The sequence below is a fragment of the Paroedura picta genome, chromosome 2 (genome assembly GCF_049243985.1).
Source record: "Paroedura picta isolate Pp20150507F chromosome 2, Ppicta_v3.0, whole genome shotgun sequence".
NCBI lineage: Eukaryota > Metazoa > Chordata > Lepidosauria > Squamata > Gekkonidae > Paroedura > Paroedura picta.
Window position 1 is genome coordinate 49,538,690 of NC_135370.1, and position 17,448 is coordinate 49,556,137.

A 17,448-nucleotide genomic window follows, 5' to 3' on the forward strand; every position below is an offset into this window, starting at 1 on the left:
CCAAGATCTTATCTGCCCTGGCCTCACCCAAAGACCTGGCAGAAGAGCTCCATCTTACAGGCCCTGCAAACTGCACAAGCTCCATCAGGGTCCTCAATTCTCCTGGGAGCTCATTCTACCAGGTCATGTCCAGGACTGAAAAGGCCCTGGCCTGAGTCTAAGCCAGGTGAACCTCCTTTGGGCCAGGAGTCTCCAGTAAATTTGCACCTGCAGAGTGAAGAACTCTATAGGTAGCATAAGCAGGTAAGTGGTCTCATAGGTAAGTGGGGCCCTGACAGCGGATGGCCTGGAAGGTTAATATCAAAACCTTAAACTTGATCCAAGTCACAACTGGCAACCAATGCAGCTGCCTCAGCATAGGTTGGATATGGGCCCTCCAAAGTGTGCCTGTGAGGACCCTAGTAGTTGAATTTTGCACCAGCTGCAGCTTCTGGGTCAAAGACAAGGGTTTGCCAGTGTACAGCGAGTTACAGAAGTCCAGACTGTTGGGGGGTGGGGGGGTATACAACATTTGCACTTTTGTAATTATCTATCTATCTATCTTTGGACTTTTATGGGGTCACTACTCGTGGCGGCTAACAACATTGAGACATACGAGTTAAAAACAGAACAATTCAGATATACAATGAATTAAAATATTAAAACCACCCATAAAATAACCCAACAGCAACATAATATGATACATGATATAATAACTACAATATATGCAGTTAAACTGCATAAAACCACCCATAAAATAACCCAACAGCAACATAATATGATACATGATATAATAACTACAATATATGCAGTTAAACTGTTTGTGATCTTCCAGCAGCGGGAGGCATCCAGATTTCATTCGGGGGGGGGGGGGGTTAAATATGTTGCTGTTCTGGCCTTAAGCAAACTCCTGGTGGAAGAGCTCCGTCTTGCAGGCCCTGCAGAACTGCGTTAGTTCCATCAGGGCCCTCAGGTCTTCCAGGAACTCATTCCACCAGGTAGGCCCTGGCCCTGGCCAAGGCCAGGTGGACTTCTCTCGGGCTGGGGACAACCAGTCTATTGGTGTTAGAGAGCAAAGAACTCTCCGGAAGGCATAGGGAGACAGGTCATCCCTCAGATGGGCTTTATCTCAGTAAGATAAAAGCATCAATGTTTTGTTTTTGCAAAATATGAGTTAGGAAAGCTGCAAAACTGAGGTGGTTACCTTTCTGGTCTGCATTTTCTCAGTTCTCCTCCGAAAAGCCACATAGGGATCATTATTGGTCGAGCCATCCCTTTTTTCTTGTTTGATCTGGGGGATGAGGGACGGCCCTCTGCAGTTCTTGCGTTTTCTTACCCAGTAGTCATAGACAGCCTTAATAAGATAGTCATCCTCATTTAGCAGCAACTTAGCTTCCTGAAGTGTTACAAGCTGAAGGAACATACACAAATATATTTCAGCAAAAGTATCAACCCTACTTTCAGATAACAATTTAGCAAAGAAAACAACACAGTGTATGTTTAAAGGAAATGTTAGCCAGTATAACTTCAGTTCCTTCATGCAATAATGCGGGATGAAGGCAGCAACATAGTATTTATGCTAAAAAGCATAAAACAAAGGTTTGTAGCTATAAAAATGATCAGTCATGCTAAATTATTAATTTAACTTTAGACACAATAATATTTTAATTTTTAACTGATTTATTGCACCTTAATTCCCTCCTCCATTTTCTGTAGCAACAGAAAAGAATTATCTTGTGTTTTGCTACAGAGTATTCTGAAAAGTCCTTTCTAACAGTGGTAACAAGGGTGCTGATTCAAGTTTCAAGTATGTATGGAAAGTCAGCCTACCGTATTTTAATAAACAAATTATTGACATCTCTTTTCTAAACAATTAACTTTAACTATTAAGTAATAAAATTCCACATTGTAGGAATCATTTTTAAGTCAAATCATTCTATTAACAATTGCTGGCCTTTACGATCTAAACTTGACATCCCTACAAATTTAAAACCAAGATGCCTTCACATTTAAAGATAGGAAGGATTCTGAGCCCCCCCCCCCCCCAATCAAACAGTTAGCGTTGTTTTGGAGACTGTGATGCACTTCAAAGGAAACTTTAATTTAGAGCCAAAGTAACTATGCAGGATTTGGATTGCACAACAAAATAGCATCCTCAAACCCTCCAAACAATAGTGGTCCCTTACTACACAGAAGCTGGCCACTACTAATCCACACAATAGTAGTTTGACACACCAATTTCCAAACTATTTAACATGTATACTTCTCTAGTGTATATTCTCCCCCTTTCCCAGCAATACATCAAGGTTAGCATGTTCTTACTATTAGACATTTAAATAACACTCCATACCACCCTATCTCAGCCATTTTACCATTGAGAAATCCCTGAAACATTTTTCAGGCTTTGAGAAACCATGTCAGCAGGTCATACCGCCCCGCCACACCCCCAGAAGTCATGTGTCACCAGAAGTGACATCACCCAACCACTTCCACCAGTTGTGACATTATGCTTTGCCCCCCAATGCTAGAAACAGCCCAGTGGTTTATTTTGCTGGGCCAAGAACAGGGCTGGAGGCAGGCAACTGCCACTCAGTCGTCCCCTGCCAACCCCCTCCCCAAATGTAGTTAAGTTAAAATGAGAATCCTTACCTCTCTGGACTCCAGTTGCTACCACGTGCGACAAGCCCCATCCAGCAAGGATTTTTATGACTGGGGCCCTCCCCCTTTCCATCCTTACAGGCCCATCATTGGCCATTGGGGGGAATGGGTCAAAATAATCATATATGGTCATATCATTGATACATTTTTTATAATTTTAAAAATGTACTAAAAATTAATTAACTCCCACCCAATTGATGAAACCCTTCTGAGACCATCAAGAAACCCCAGGATTTCATGAAATCCCTGCTGAGAAAGCCTACTCTATACTTACATGTTTTTTTTACCCACTAGGTCCTTTGTGAATACTAAATCATTTTTTCTCAATTGAATATGGCAAAACCGCCTAAAAAGATTTATTCATATTTACATTAGGTGTCAGCAAAAAAAATTTTTTTTAGGGCATTTGGGTCCGTTGGGACAGGAAAAAATTGAGGTAATCCCAAAATCCTGGGTCCGAATACCAGTATGGCATTCAGAACCAAGGTATTTCAGAAATCCTGAATAGACCTAAAAACAAAAGAAAAAAAAACACTAAAAACAAAACCCTGACCCTGTAGCTAGCTTGGCTTCTCTTACATGAAGGTTTAAACTCTGCTGCAAAATAAACTGGCCCCAGAATGTGTGTGAGGCAGGAAGGTCTACAGCTGCCACATTGTGACCTGAGAGGATCGACCAGTGGCTTGCCTGTGAGGAGTCCTTCTCCCCAGAGGTAAAGGAAGACATCTTTGGGTGTTTTTTACCCCTCTCTTCAGGGAAGCAGGTTACTTTTTTCCCTTCCTGCTTTCTGTAGGGGGCATGTCTTCTGCCGTGGAACCTTACACTCTCTATCGGAATAGTTAAGACATAACTTGTAATACCACCAACAGCAAAAATAAGCCCCCTGAAGGGAAAACAGTATAACTAGAACACATATACTAACAGCCAAACATGGCTCATTAACTAGGTAGAAAAAACAGAAAAAGAATTAGCAACTTCTAGGTAGGGAAGAAGGTGTCTTCCTTTACCTCTGGGGAGAAGACCCCTCATAGGTAAGTGACTGGTAGTTCTCCCCCAGAGGCAGAAGACATCTTTGGGATCTCCCTGAGCAGTGTCCCTGTATGGGTGGGAAGTTGCTTAGGACTGAATAATCTCTTGCAGGACCACTCTGCTGAAGGAAGCATCTGCCACACTGAATTGGTCCACCTTGTAGTTTCTGGGAAAAGTTGCTACCGACAACCATCTCTTCAATGGGTATCTGCTTAACAGAAGCCGATGTAATTGTTGCACCCCTCATGGAGTGCGCTATGATACCTTCCAGAACGGGTACACCATATGCCTTGTGTGAATCTACAATGCTCAGTGACGATCTTTACATCTTAGTACCCCTCTTTGGGTTCGTAACCACAATAGAGATGCTTTCCAACTTCTGAAATTCATTCAGTCGTTCTTGCAAGGAAAACCTTGAGAGCTCTTTGGTCATCTAAGGAGTGCTATGCCCTTTCCAAAGGTTGCTTGGGATTTGGGCAGAATGTCCTTTCCTGTGGAATGAAGGAAGAGTCAAGCCGCAGTGTTAACTTCTCTTTGGCTGAAAGTGCCCCAATTTCTAAGATTCTTCTGGCTGTCAGGACAGTAATCAAGTACAAGGTTTTCATCCTCAGAAATTTTAGGCTAACCTCTGTAATTGGCTTAAAGAACATTTGTTAGGACATTAAACACTATGTTCAGCTTTCAGGTTGGGAACCTGTGTTGCACTGGTGGCAAGAGAAGTGAAGCATCTTTCAATAATAAAATTACATGTATATGAAGAGCCTCTTGGGGCGCAGAGTGGTAAGACAGCAGACATGCAGTCTGAAAGCTCTGTCCATGAGGCTGGGAGTTCAATCCCAGCAGCCGGCTCAAGGTCGACTCAGCCTTCCATCCTTCCGAGGTCGGTAAAATTAGTACCCAGCTTGCTGGGGGGTAAACGGTAATGACTGGGGAAGGCACTGGCAAACCACCCCGTATTGAGTCTGCCATGAAAACGCTAGAGGGCGTCACCCAAAGGGTCAGACATGACTCAGTGCTTGCACAGGGGATACCTTTACATGTATATGACGAGATAGGCACTTCTGGACACATGGAAGCACGGTGGAAATTGCTATCCTGGAGAGGAATGAGAAATAACGTTTTCTCTTACAACACATACAAAATACCTTTCATGGGTATCTGTATACGCTACTGGTGGATTTCCTGCTCACTGCTAACATAGTGACCTGGTTCAAATATCCCTTTTAAAAGAAGACTGGCCTCTCAACTTCCAGGCAGCTAGGTGGTACCAACCTGGGTTTGGGTTCCATAGTGGTCCCTGGCATAGTAGATCCAGAACCTTGGGAAACATCAGTGACCCTCTATTGCCATCTGCAAGACTGTAGAAAACCATGGTCTCCTGAGCCAGTGTGGAACCACAAGGATCATTTCTGCTTTCATCGCCCTGGTTCTTTGCAGTAACAGTGGAAGGACTGGAACTGGTGGGAATGCATAAAGTAGCTCCTCCAGCCATGGGGCAAGAAGTGCATCTGTTGCCTCCGTTTCTGGTTGCTGGAATTTGGAGAAGAATCACAGAATCTGATGATTTTGAATTGATGCAAATAGGTCCACTGCTGGGAGACCGAATACTCTCACTATCTGCTGGAATATATCCTTTTGTGACCTCTCCCTCTCAGATCCTTCTGCCTCTAAGACTCTGCTTAGCCAGTCTGCTTGACAGTTTAGCGTCCCCTGGATATGCCCCACTCTGATGGCTTGCAGGTAAACTTTGTCCACCTTAGAACTTTCAAGGCTTTTGAATGCAGTGCAGGAGAGTGAGACCCTCCTTGATGGTTTATGTGTGCCCAGGCAGCTACATTGCCCATCCTGACTAGGACCGCCTTCCTGGTCACTGTCGATTTGAGATGTTTTAGGGCTCTGAGGATTGCGTTCACCTCCAGGATGTTGATCAGGAATTCCTTCTCCGCTTTTCCCCATGTTCCTTGTACCAGCTTCCCCTGGGTGGTAGCACCCCATTCCAGGAGGCTGGCATCAGTGAACACCTGCACCTCCAAAATGTTGAGGAATGATTAGCCAGCTTGAAGGCTGCATCTGTTCACCACTGCAGGCTTCTCTTGACCATGCTGAGAACTGAAAGCACTAAATGGCTTTTATTGATAATACTCCACAGGTAAGAACAAAGGGAGCTTCGAAGCAGTTAGATGTGCCACTCTATGGTGTTTAGGCATGAGATAATTAAGCCCATAATACTTGCCAGAAGCATCAGTGGTGAGGTCTTGTCCCATATTACCTGCAGTTGCCCTGATCTTTTCTGCTTGCGGGTCTGTGGTAAATAGCGTCCTGTTCTGAGTATCGATTAACACCCCCAAATGTTTTAGATGCTGTGTGGGAACTAGGGAACTTTTTTGAAAATTTACCAGGAAGTCGAAATGATGGAGAAGGTTGATCACGGAGTTGGTGTTGGCTACTGCTAGAAGCTGAGTTGGGGATTTTATAAGGATGTCATCGAACTAATGGTTGGCATGTCTCAATTACTTTCTGAAAAGCATGACACAGATGATAAGAATCTTTGAGAATATTTTTGGAGCCAATGAAAGGCCGAATGGGAGTGCACAGAACTGACAGTGTATGTCCTCCACGGAATCTTAGGATGCACCGCTGATTGTCCCTGATCAGAATGTGTAGGTACACCTCCTGATGATCCTCCAGTCACCATTCCTTTTTGGAACAGTGAAGAAAATAGAGTATAGGCCCAGTCCGCGATCTTCTGGAGAAACTTCTTCTACGGCTAGAATGTGTAAGACGTGGCTTACGACTGAGAATGTCCTTTGTCTTTTTTCTTACTGCTTGCTTAGAGGTGACTGTATGAATCTTTCTGGTGGGTTTTTTTGAAATTCTATAGCATATCCCTGTGAGACCACCACCAGGGCCCAATGATCCGTCACTTCACTTAGCCATTCCTGTTGGAACTGTAATAGCCTGCCCCTCACTAGAGACCCAAGGTAGTCTGTTCTTTGTTGTCTCTTTCATTTTGAATTTGTTGAATCTTGCAGAATTGTTAACAATATCAGAAGAAAGAGGAGTCTGCCCATTGGGCCTTACTGTGTCCTCCTGGGAAGCCGATTCCGCCTCCTGTGCCATTGTGCCTTCTTCCAGCTCCTGATGGCTGGTGGGTCCTTGCAATATTGAGGCAAAATGGCCACCATGCTCACTGGCCTCATTCATGGAATGGTTTCCTACCACCTCCGTGGTTGACTTTTTGGCACACTTAGTCTCGTGGTTGCCACATTTTGCTCTGGCCAGATGCGGGATGACCATAGTTGGTGTACCCGCTGGCCCCTGGAGCTCCTTGTTGCCCTTTACCACTGCAGTGGAGAGATCCCCCTCCGAAACTGAACTCATCGGTTCTCAGCTCCATCTCCTGCGCTTGTCCCTAACCGCCCTGCTCTCGGGGAAGTCTGAGGAACGCCGCTGACACTCTCTCCAATGTGGAGAGTTTTACTTTTGTTTTTTAAAACTCCACTAGGAGGAGGAGGGGGAAAGACAGAAGTAGAGAAGAGAGAATTAGGTAAAATGTAAGGAAAAATATCTAAAGCCTGTGGCGCTCTGAAAAAGGCTGCTCTCCCTGTTGTGAGGCAGGAAAGAACTGAGCACGAAGACAAGCTCCCTACAGGAAGCAGCAAGGGGGTGAAGTAACCTGCCTCCTTGAAGAGAGGGGTGAAAAACATCCGAAGTGTCTTCCGCCTCTGGGGGAGAACAGCTGGGGTGGTAAGAGCTGAGAGCTCTGCATAGCCCTGGTGGATCCTGGCCTGGCTCTTGTTGCAACTCAGTTTATTTTATTTTAATATTTACATGTATAGGACACCTGTCTTCAGCCAGTCATCTTGGGGTGGTGTTTAAACCACTCTGTAACAAAAGCCTGCTCCAGTCAAGGCAGCATGGAGCTGTCAGTTCCTGCCACCCTGGCAGATCATGGGCTGGCTCTTGTTCTAAACTCAGTTTAAATCAGCCCCAGCCAAGAAGCCAGCCACAGCCAAGGTGGCATAAAGCTGTCAGGAGAATCTGTTCCCAGGATCTGTGTGTTGCCAGGAAGTCTCTTGATGCTGCAAGCAGACTTGAGAGGATTTGTTGGCGTGGCCCCAGCTGATCAATACAGCTAAAGATCCCTAAATAAAATCAGAGAATATTTGGCTTTTGTTCAGGCTCAGCTATTCTAGTAGCCAATCAAATCACAGAAATACCAGTAAGATATTTTAGGGGTATTTTTTTGTTCAGTTTAGCTGAATATACACCTCTAATTTACATGAATAACACATTCCTTGCACACTAAGCTTTTCCCCCTTGCTATCCAATGAACTATGGCATAAAACTAAAAAATTATGAAGAAAGGCATATATTATCATCATTTTAAAAAATCAAGAGAACAAAAAGCTTTCCCTAATAGTCAAAAACAGCTTCTGAGCATCAAATGGCCTCAGCCAGACTAAAGTTAATCATGTATCAGCTGAACTTTCCAAATTGTATTTAAGAGCAGAATGCATTGTAATAGTCTAACCTTGAGGTAAATATAGCACGGATCCACTTGGATCCAAGTCAGCCATATCCAATGTGGAGTTGACAGAATGTCTATTTTTTGCAGCTGCATCAACTTATTTCTTCAACAATAAAGCAGGATGCAAAAATACCCCTAGTCTCAGTAAGAGACCACTGGACCTCATCAGAAGTGGGGAGCCCTACATCCTTTAGGGCCTGAGACTTCGAATTGTCAGGACTTATTTCCACCCTGGTTACTTTTAGCCAACAACAGCAGTCAGGTATTGTTTCAGAGAGTCTATAGCGTCAACAGGCAATCTGGATAAAGAAATGTAGAAACCACGAATGATTTCCCCCAAGTGAATTACAGAGATTGAATAGCATGGGGGGAAAAGTGAACCATGTGGAATTCCATGGGGCAAGTCCCACATTACAAAGAACTTGTCCCTGACAACAACCGTCTGCATTCTACTCATAAAGAACAACTAAAAACAATCCAAAACACCACTTAATCCCTATTTGCAAGTCCAAATGTCTGAACAGGATAACATGATCCACTGTGTCAAGAGTTGCTAACAAGTCAAGCAAAAGCAGCAGACAGGCACAGCCTTTGTCTACATTCAGACAACAGTAATCTACTAGAGCCATCAACGCCACCACTATCCTATGACCCAGCTTGAAATCAGCCTGAAATGGACTGAGAGCTGATGATTTATCTAGGAAGGTCTGGAGTTGCTCTGCAGCCCCCGTTTTCTATCACAGTGATCAAGACAGGAAAAATTAGTTGAGGCAATATATTCAGCAACAGCATCTATACACTGTCCATGCTCTTCTTGCCACATTTCCTGGTGTGTTTCTTCATAAAAGTACACATGAAGTAAGATTAATTTCAGATATGTAATCAAGTAGTTAGCTGCCGCAAAAAATGACAGGAGTCTACTGGCACCTTAAAGACTAATAGGATTTTTATTCCAAAGACAAGCTTTCATGGGCAAGAGTACACTTTTAAAGATATATGTCTACGCATGTTCTAATTCTTAAAAAGCTTAAAGTGGAATAAAAACTTTTTCATTTTTAAGGACTGGACTGTTTTTATGAACTAGGAGCTCCTGTCTTATTATGATTGGTAGTGTTTTGACTCTAGATTATTTAACACTGCAATCTTATGCAGACTCACTTCACTGCAATCAATACCAGGCTCATACTAGAGTAGCTCTGTACAGAAATGTAGTCCTAGAATCTTATTAATCCTAACAGGGTAACACTGGACATGGGATCATGTGAACATTATGGTTTTAGTCCCCACTCCCAAAAGAAAAGTGATCCCAATAATGTTAATGCCAGAGTATCAATCAATATTTATTTGTATGGTCATAGACCAAAATACAAGGACATCTGCTTCACTATATATTTCTGTTAAGGCCTTGGAGGAGGAGTGTGTCTCATGCCTTAAGTGCACTTAACACTAACCTCAGGGCGGCTGTCCCACCCCAGAGTGCCTCCTCCTCCAATCAGCTTGCTTGACTGCCATGTGGCCAGCCAATCACCTACCATCCTCCACCCCTGACCACCCCCTCCTCCTTTCACTTCCCTCTGAGGCTGCAGATTTCTGCTGCGTGAGAGCTGCCCTGCTGGTGAGTTTCATAACAGCTGCCTGCAGGGGGTGGCCATCCACAGAGGGGGTGGCCATCCACAGAGTTCTTCCATTCCACCCCTGTAATCTAGTGCCCGTTGTATTCCTGAATGCAACGGGCTTGGCCCTTAGTAAGAAAGATAAAAGCTTACGGTACTTTAGATTAAATGAAGTCAGTTAAGTATTAAAATTTAAACTGAAAGAGATATTCTAAAATATTTTTTAAAACTTTAAAGAGTTTTAAATAGGTCAAAGTTTCTGGAACTTTAAACATGTTCCCTGTCCTTTTGTTAAGCTTGTATAACAAGGGCACAAAACTTCACCATCAACCAAGAGATCTAGGCTTTTCATCCAACCGAAGTTCTCTACTCCACTCTGCACTAGATTGATATGGCATTGTGTCTAATAGTGGGCGAATAAGTTTGGCTTGTGCTAGATTGTAAAACAGGCAGTGGAAGAAAATACATTCAATCATCTCCACTTCTTTTAGGGAGCAGCAACACAAACTTTCCGCAAAAGAGACTTTTCTGTATCTGCCTCCAAGACGACTGAGGGCATGACTGAACATCTAGCCAGCGTGAAAGCTCTTCTGTATTTGTGGAACTCGATTGTCAGTAAGTAGGCAGCTGGCATATTGAGAATGGTGATGCTAAAAGGTAGAAGCACATGCAATGTCAGTCTGTCGTTCTATATCTTCTACTCTTTGTTTGATGTCTCTCTGCGGGGCCTCACCAAGTCTAAGAAGGTCATTTAGGGAGAGACCCAAGATTGCCAATTTAGTCTCAACGTCTTTAAGCCAGCTGGATTGAAGAGAGTCTTGAAATGTCAGGGGGAGGACTTCTTGAGGGCTGAAAATTACTTTACGCAATATGTAAAAAGACCTGAGGCGGACTCTTGCCTCAACCCTTAACATGCCAGTCTCAAGTCTAATCACAGTGTTTGAGACACATCTTGGTGTTTGTAAAATAGCTGTTAGGAACATAATTTGCACTTTCTTGAGAGGTTTGAAACAGGATTCAGGAGGACCAAGGAGGGACCCATAAAGCAGTTGAGCCAAAGACTTAGCTTGATATAACTTTAATGTTACTGGATTGGAGTACCCTCCCCTGAAAAGAAAGGACTTTCCTCCTTGATCAGTGGCATATGAGCAATGTGCACTCCTGGAGCCAGAAGCTTGGAAAATTACCCTCAGGTACTTAAATTTGTGAACCTGTTCCAACCCATGGCCATTTAACATCTACGTTTTAATTTTAGGATGTCTTCCAAGGCCATGATTTTAATTTTTTTGTAATTTATCAAGGGTTTCTTTTTCCAATAATACTGTGCTAAACGGTCTAAGGCTCTCCTCATTCTCACTGGGGTCTTGGCTAACAACATAGAGTCATCGGCCTACAAAACAACTGAGATGTGGTGATTGCCTAGTTTAGGCCGATGGTGGACAGTTTTATGAAGATTTTGAACAAGATCACCGATAAAGAAGATGAGTAACAAAAAGGCCAAAAGGCACCCTTATCCACTCCCTTTTTTTTGTCCTTATTGGATTGGAAAGATGGCCTTGCCTGCTGCATCTGACTCTTGAAGGCAGTTTGTTCACGGAGAGCTCAAATTAGAAACAATAGGCGACGACTGACAGACGAGGATTCTAATTTTTTCCAGAGCTTTACAGGAGATGGAGTCTAAAGCAGCTTTCAAGTCTACAAAGGCCGCGTATAAAGAGGATGTGCCCTTGTTGCCATACTTTCCCACTAGATATCGTAATACAATACAATGATCAATGGTAAACTTTTAATGGCACAATCTGTAAAAAGGGTAACAGTAATCAAAATAAAATAGCATGTTAGTAAGAGGAAGTAAAAGTACGTAGATAAAATGGATAAGCAGGGGCTATCCAGTTCTAGCAACAGCTGTGGAAATCGTGGGGTTTCTGTCTTCTAGAAGGTAGTGCACCTGAGCTTCTTTGGTGCAGCCTGACCTCCTGCTTAACCATGGGATGAGAATGTGTTTCCTGCACCCATCCTGTTTGTCAAAATCATATCTTTTTTCTCTAGCCAGTCTTGAAATTTTCCTTAAACGTCTCTGACATAAAGTTTGCTGATGATACTTAGCAAGCTTATTGGTCTGTAATTTGCCGGGTCCTCTTTACTGTCTTTTTTATGAAAGGGAACACATTGTAAGACTAAGCCCTCTAAATGTATATTTAGCCATCCAATTAAAGTACTTGCCAAATTAAGTCTATTTCAAAGTTAGAGGAAGTAGGAAATGACAGTCATTTAACAGTGCTATATAAGCAGTTTCCAGAGTGTTTTACGACCCATAAAATGAGCAACAGTTGGTGTTTTCAAGAAGTGGGATTTTATGCCCAACACTGTAACACTGTATACATTTCTCCATTTCTAGAACTTTTAACAAGAATCCAAAATGTATATACAGATCCTACCACCAAGCTTTTGGTTCAATTACATCAAAATTGGACTACTGCAACACGATATACATGGAATGCCTTTGAACACTATTAGGAAACTTCCTGTAGTACAAGAGATTGTTCACCATTACAAATTACTGGAAAACACCTTGCCCATACTGAAGGAGTTAATGCTGGATGCCAATTTGCTCATCAGCACAATTCAACATTTAAAGACCTAAACAGTGTGGGGCCAGGATATTTCAAGGACAACTTGTTAGAGGCTTTCTTTGCAGTGTTGCTTGGTTGTGGATATTACTTCCCACAAGCTACTCACCTGGCACCAACTGTTTCTAGTTTTAGATCCTAAATTTAAAAAAAGATCTGTTCACTTTGGCCCTCTGTAAATTTGCTGAGGAGACAAGGTGCCGCTGTTTTGATTTGGGACAAAGAAAAATCCCAACTTAGGCCAATGGGGTCTGAACTTGATGAGACAGAGTTCTCATCAATGCAATTCTCATCAATGAAAATGTCAACCTTATGTGCTGCAACAGTGAAAAAAAGCAAACTCTGTGTTAGGGATGATTAGGAGGGCTACCACATTCTGAGGTGGTAATCCTCTGAATTTCAGAACCTGGAGGCATCCAGAGGAACTGGCTGGCCACTATGTGAGACAGGATGCTGGGCTAGATGGACCAGTCTGACTGAGCAGAGCTCTTATGTTCTTATGATTTTGCTGGCATAGTGACATTTTTAATGGCTTTAATGCAAATTAATTGCTCACTGTTTTTGGCTGCATTTATAAATTGTTCTATACCATCTCTGCCTAAGTTTCAATTGTGGGATAATAAAAAGTTGTTTCTGGAAGATAGATGTGGCCTTGAACTGTGTAAACTTTATCACTATTGCAATTCTTTAATCAATGAAGCTATGCAGTTTCTACAAACTGGAAGTTGGACTTGTAGCCTAATCATTTTTTTTCAGTTCTGCAACATATATCTGTTGCAGAGCACACTCCTCTGATTCCAGGCACTTTCTGCTAAGCCACTGAGCAGAAAAGCATCTAACAATGAAGGAATGCATTCTGCAACAGAGTACATACTATGGAAAAGGAAGAATCATTTAGAATCTAAACCTTGGTATGCAGAAATTAATTGGTGTTTTGACAAAAATAAAGAAACTGATTTGCACTGTCTAAATTTTATTGAGATTATAAAATTTCTTTAAGCAGAGAAAAAAGATGCTTAACATTTGTAGCCTAACAAAGACATGTTGTGATCCATTGTGCAATGAAATTAGTAAAACTTGTGAGTTAAAATAATTACTTCCTAGTTTCTATATATTATACCCCATCAGCAAAAACACACAGATAATATCTTTACATGTTTTTATTTGCTTAATGCCCTAATTTGATTGAAATACAAGTATTCCAGTTTAAGTGGCCTACGGATCACACTAAAAATCTATAACGATTTCCCCTGAAGAGAAATAAGATTTCTGCAACATCATAACTTAACATTCATCTTGGATTGTGATAACAACTACCTGCATGCACGTATTCACTGCATTAGCTACAACAAAAATAGGGACAGCATATATGCAGTCTCTACAGCTGTACACATTCTTCTGTGCAACATCAATGGACTACTTCCTACCACAGGCAGCAGTTCCAGGACAGAGATTGACACTTGAAGCCTCTCCTTTTATACTCTGTGTTAGTCAATGAAACTTCATCTACATTGCTCATGCAGCCACCTGAGTCAGACACCCAAGGGAAGGACAAACTCCATAGTTAAATGAATGATGGCAGGCACAAAGGAAAGTTACTTACTTAATTCTGCCTAGTCAATTTAAAATTTTAGCAAACAGATGCAATATATTTATTATTTTAAACCACCTTTCGCCAAAACCAAACTCAAGGAATGTACAACGATATTAAAGCCATCACAACTAGCATCCAGATTTAACTATCCCATCAAAAATAAGCAGAGTTAAAATACCAACTGAATAATTAATTCTGCCCTGTACAACTGGCAGAGGATCAGCAATATGAAAACCTTTCTAACAGCTTCAGGAGCTGGCACTGAACATTAGTAAAGAGATGTAAACAGAGACAAGTTTCAGAAATCTTAGCAAAATCCAACTTTATTTTTAAAATTTTTAAACGAGGATTTCCTTTGAAAGCACAATACCTGATTTGAACTAGCTTTCTCAAGTCTGTCTATCATAATTTCAAACTGAAGTGGTTTGATTTCCATCTTCCGATTAAGCCTATTTAATAATGTCTCATCTTCTGAGTCCATATCATAATCAGGTTGCTCATTGTCCAGATTGAAGGCTAGAACAAAAAGGAGAAAACATTAAAGTTAGAATGTACACATTTATACTGACCAGCAAGGAATCAGCTGAAAAGAAATAGAACGCAAGTGTCTGCCATCTCAAGAGACAGGATTTATATCTGCATCACAGGGCAGAACCAGGCAGTCATAGGGTGGCCCACAGCTCTAGGCAGGATCCTGCATTGCCACCTAAATATCTGAGCTGCACACAAGACCTCCTTTAAAATTTCAGTAAGGATCCAAAACTACAGGGTTTCTTTAGAAAGCTTTCCTAGATTACTAATAGAGTAAAATGCAGCATTTCCTATTATGGGTATACTTAAGAAACCATGAGATTAGTCTAAATTAAAAATGATTTAAAACTTAAGAAATTCCACCGTTACAGAACACTGAGCTACACAGCAGTGATTAACTGTGCTTAAAAGTTCTTAAGTGCTGTGTAAAAACATGATGGACTGTGAAGGGTTAATGCAACATAGAGCCAGAGAGCCTTAAGTGACAGGCTGCTCTAAGGGATTTGATTGGTTAGCTTTGAGTTGACTGCCAAAGAGAACCAAGCGTAGCTCTGATAGAGAACTGGAGCAGACTAGTGCTGACTGACAAGAGTTTAGCATTGACTGAGGACTGGAAAGATTGGCAAGAAGGAGGGGGAGGACTGATGAAGACCCTCATTTGGGCTACCAAAAAGGACAGATCTTCTAGTTAGAGAAGTGATTCCTTGCCCAGTTAATAAAAGAGATAGCTCAAAGATTAGAGTGGTCCTTGGTGTGTTTAAGTCTTCATAAAAATCAGGAATCCAAAATATTTAAAAATCCTTTTAAATTACCAATATTTAAGCTAATTTCTTGTACTAACATATGTTAGATGAAACTTGTAAGCTTTGGCACACTATTTGGTTACCTGTTTAGAGATGTGAACATTTTCTCCTATAAGGAGTATCTTGATTTTTCCTTCCTCTGATGTTCCAGAAATTTGAAGCAAAAGAGGAGCAATGATCTTATTATGCATAGAGTGGGCACCTAAAGGGAACATGCCCAAGAGTCTCCAATTCCCTTGCCTCACACATACATACTCTCTCAGTCTTTGGGACATTTTTATATGGCTCCTCTAACATTGCAGATAAGGCAGAACACCTTGTAAGGGTAAATGCCCTATGATTCTTGATTTCCAAAAAAGACAGATAAGCAGCTGACTTTTAGGCATTTCTACTACATGGGGATGCCATAAACTCAGGTGATCTAGATAAATCTGACTGGTGCTCTGTATCACTAATCCTTTGTTTAATAATTTTCCTTGTTTGATCTTTGCCCTACTCAAGTTTGCTAAAGATGTGATCTTGTCTCTTCACTCAAGTTCTTGTGCTGAGTCAGCTAGTATCAATTAAGAAACTACCCTCCCCACCCCCCAAAAAAAAAATCCAGACAGCCATAAATATCTGAGAGCTCCACTTTTTTGTTCACCATTAATAAGAAATGTTTCTATCATAATGAAAATGATGTGTCAGACATCTCTAAAATCAGATACAATGTAAATATAGAACTCTCCTCAATCAAGATTTTGCATTTCGTCCAGGATAAATAAAAACTACTTTACTCTCTTGAACCCAATAGTAATGTTGTACATCCTTTCTCAAAAGCCAGTCAGCAACTTTGACAATTATGGAAAAGAGAAAATAACCATGCACTTACGCTGGATATGAATGAACTGTTTTGGTTGTTTAAACTCTCCTTTGTATAGGCGACTGTAATAGTTGACATTGCTTTCTGCTTCGGGAACTGGAATAACCATGTTCTCTTTCTTTTCTCTAAAGACCTGCTGTGCTGAGATAGCTCGTTGCAAATGGTGTTCCTAAAAAGAAGAAGGTAGTAGTTGAGATATTATTACATGATTGCATGATGAACAACCACTACCAACTTTTCTAGTAATAATATCATACCATTATCATACTGAAAATAGTTGTCAAATCTGGAAACGAGTTGATTTCAAAGCTACAGGATACTTCAACTGGACAAAGAAAAACTGCTTCAGTTTAAACCCGTGGTCCCCAACCCCCGGTCTGGAGACTCTTACCAGGCCGTGGATCAGTCGGCACCAGGCCGTGGCTCCTCGTCCTCCTCCCTGGCTGCTGCCTCAGGGGCTGCCCTGCCACTCTGCTGCCGGCTCACCTTTGGTGCTCTCCAGCGGCCACCATGGCTGGGGCTCCCCCTCGCCGTGGCACTGTGCAGCTGCTCCTGGCAGCGCCCCCCTCAGCAGGTGGCGGGAAGTCAGGGGCGCTGGCGGGAAAGCAAGTGGAGCAGGGGCTCAGGTGGCGGCGACGTCCCTCGGCAAAAGACTACCCACCCCCAGGCCTCAGTAAAATTGTCAAGTGTTGACCAGTCTCCGGTGATAAAAAGGTTGGGGACCACTGATTTAAACAGTAAAAAATTTCCTGGCTGCCAGTGTAGAATACAAATACCCCCACCCCCACCCCGGACCAGCCAGAGAAGTTTTACAGAATGTTCTTTTTTCTTCAAAGCCACAGATTATTACAATAAATGGGTGTGGGCACACAGACTAATAAACATTTTTTTGAGCTTCAACATCAAAGGATAGATCTAGTCTCCATTATCAAGATTCACAATGCTTTGAAAATATTAGAGAAACAGGAAAAGAGGAAGATCTGAGATGGACTGATTCAATAAAAGAAGCCATTGCCCTTATTTTGCAAAACTTCAGTAAGGGTGTTAACAATAGGATGTTTTTGGAGATCATTAATGCATAGGGTTGTCATAAATTAGAAACAATTTTGATGGCCCTTAACATACATGCATACACATATCAATGCATTTAACTTCTTCATGTTCAAACAACTTTAAAAATGGGGTGTACTTTGGGGGGGGAATTAAATCCTACTATCA

The 17,448-nt window shown here is 42.0% G+C and overlaps 1 protein-coding gene across 2 annotated transcripts in view; it reads right to left on the reverse strand.

Moving 5' to 3' along the window:
* EPC2 (enhancer of polycomb 2) overlaps nt 1–17,448 on the reverse strand; it is a 61,810-nt gene that overhangs the window by 17,984 nt on the left and 26,378 nt on the right. For both annotated transcript variants that reach the window (XM_077320112.1, XM_077320111.1), the window contains exons 2-4: nt 16,240–16,399; nt 14,405–14,550; nt 1,184–1,390 (exon numbers count right to left, since the gene is read on the reverse strand). In XM_077320112.1, coding sequence (XP_077176227.1) covers nt 1,184–1,390; nt 14,405–14,550; nt 16,240–16,399 — 513 coding nt within the window. The remainder of the gene's footprint in view (nt 1–1,183; nt 1,391–14,404; nt 14,551–16,239; nt 16,400–17,448) is intronic.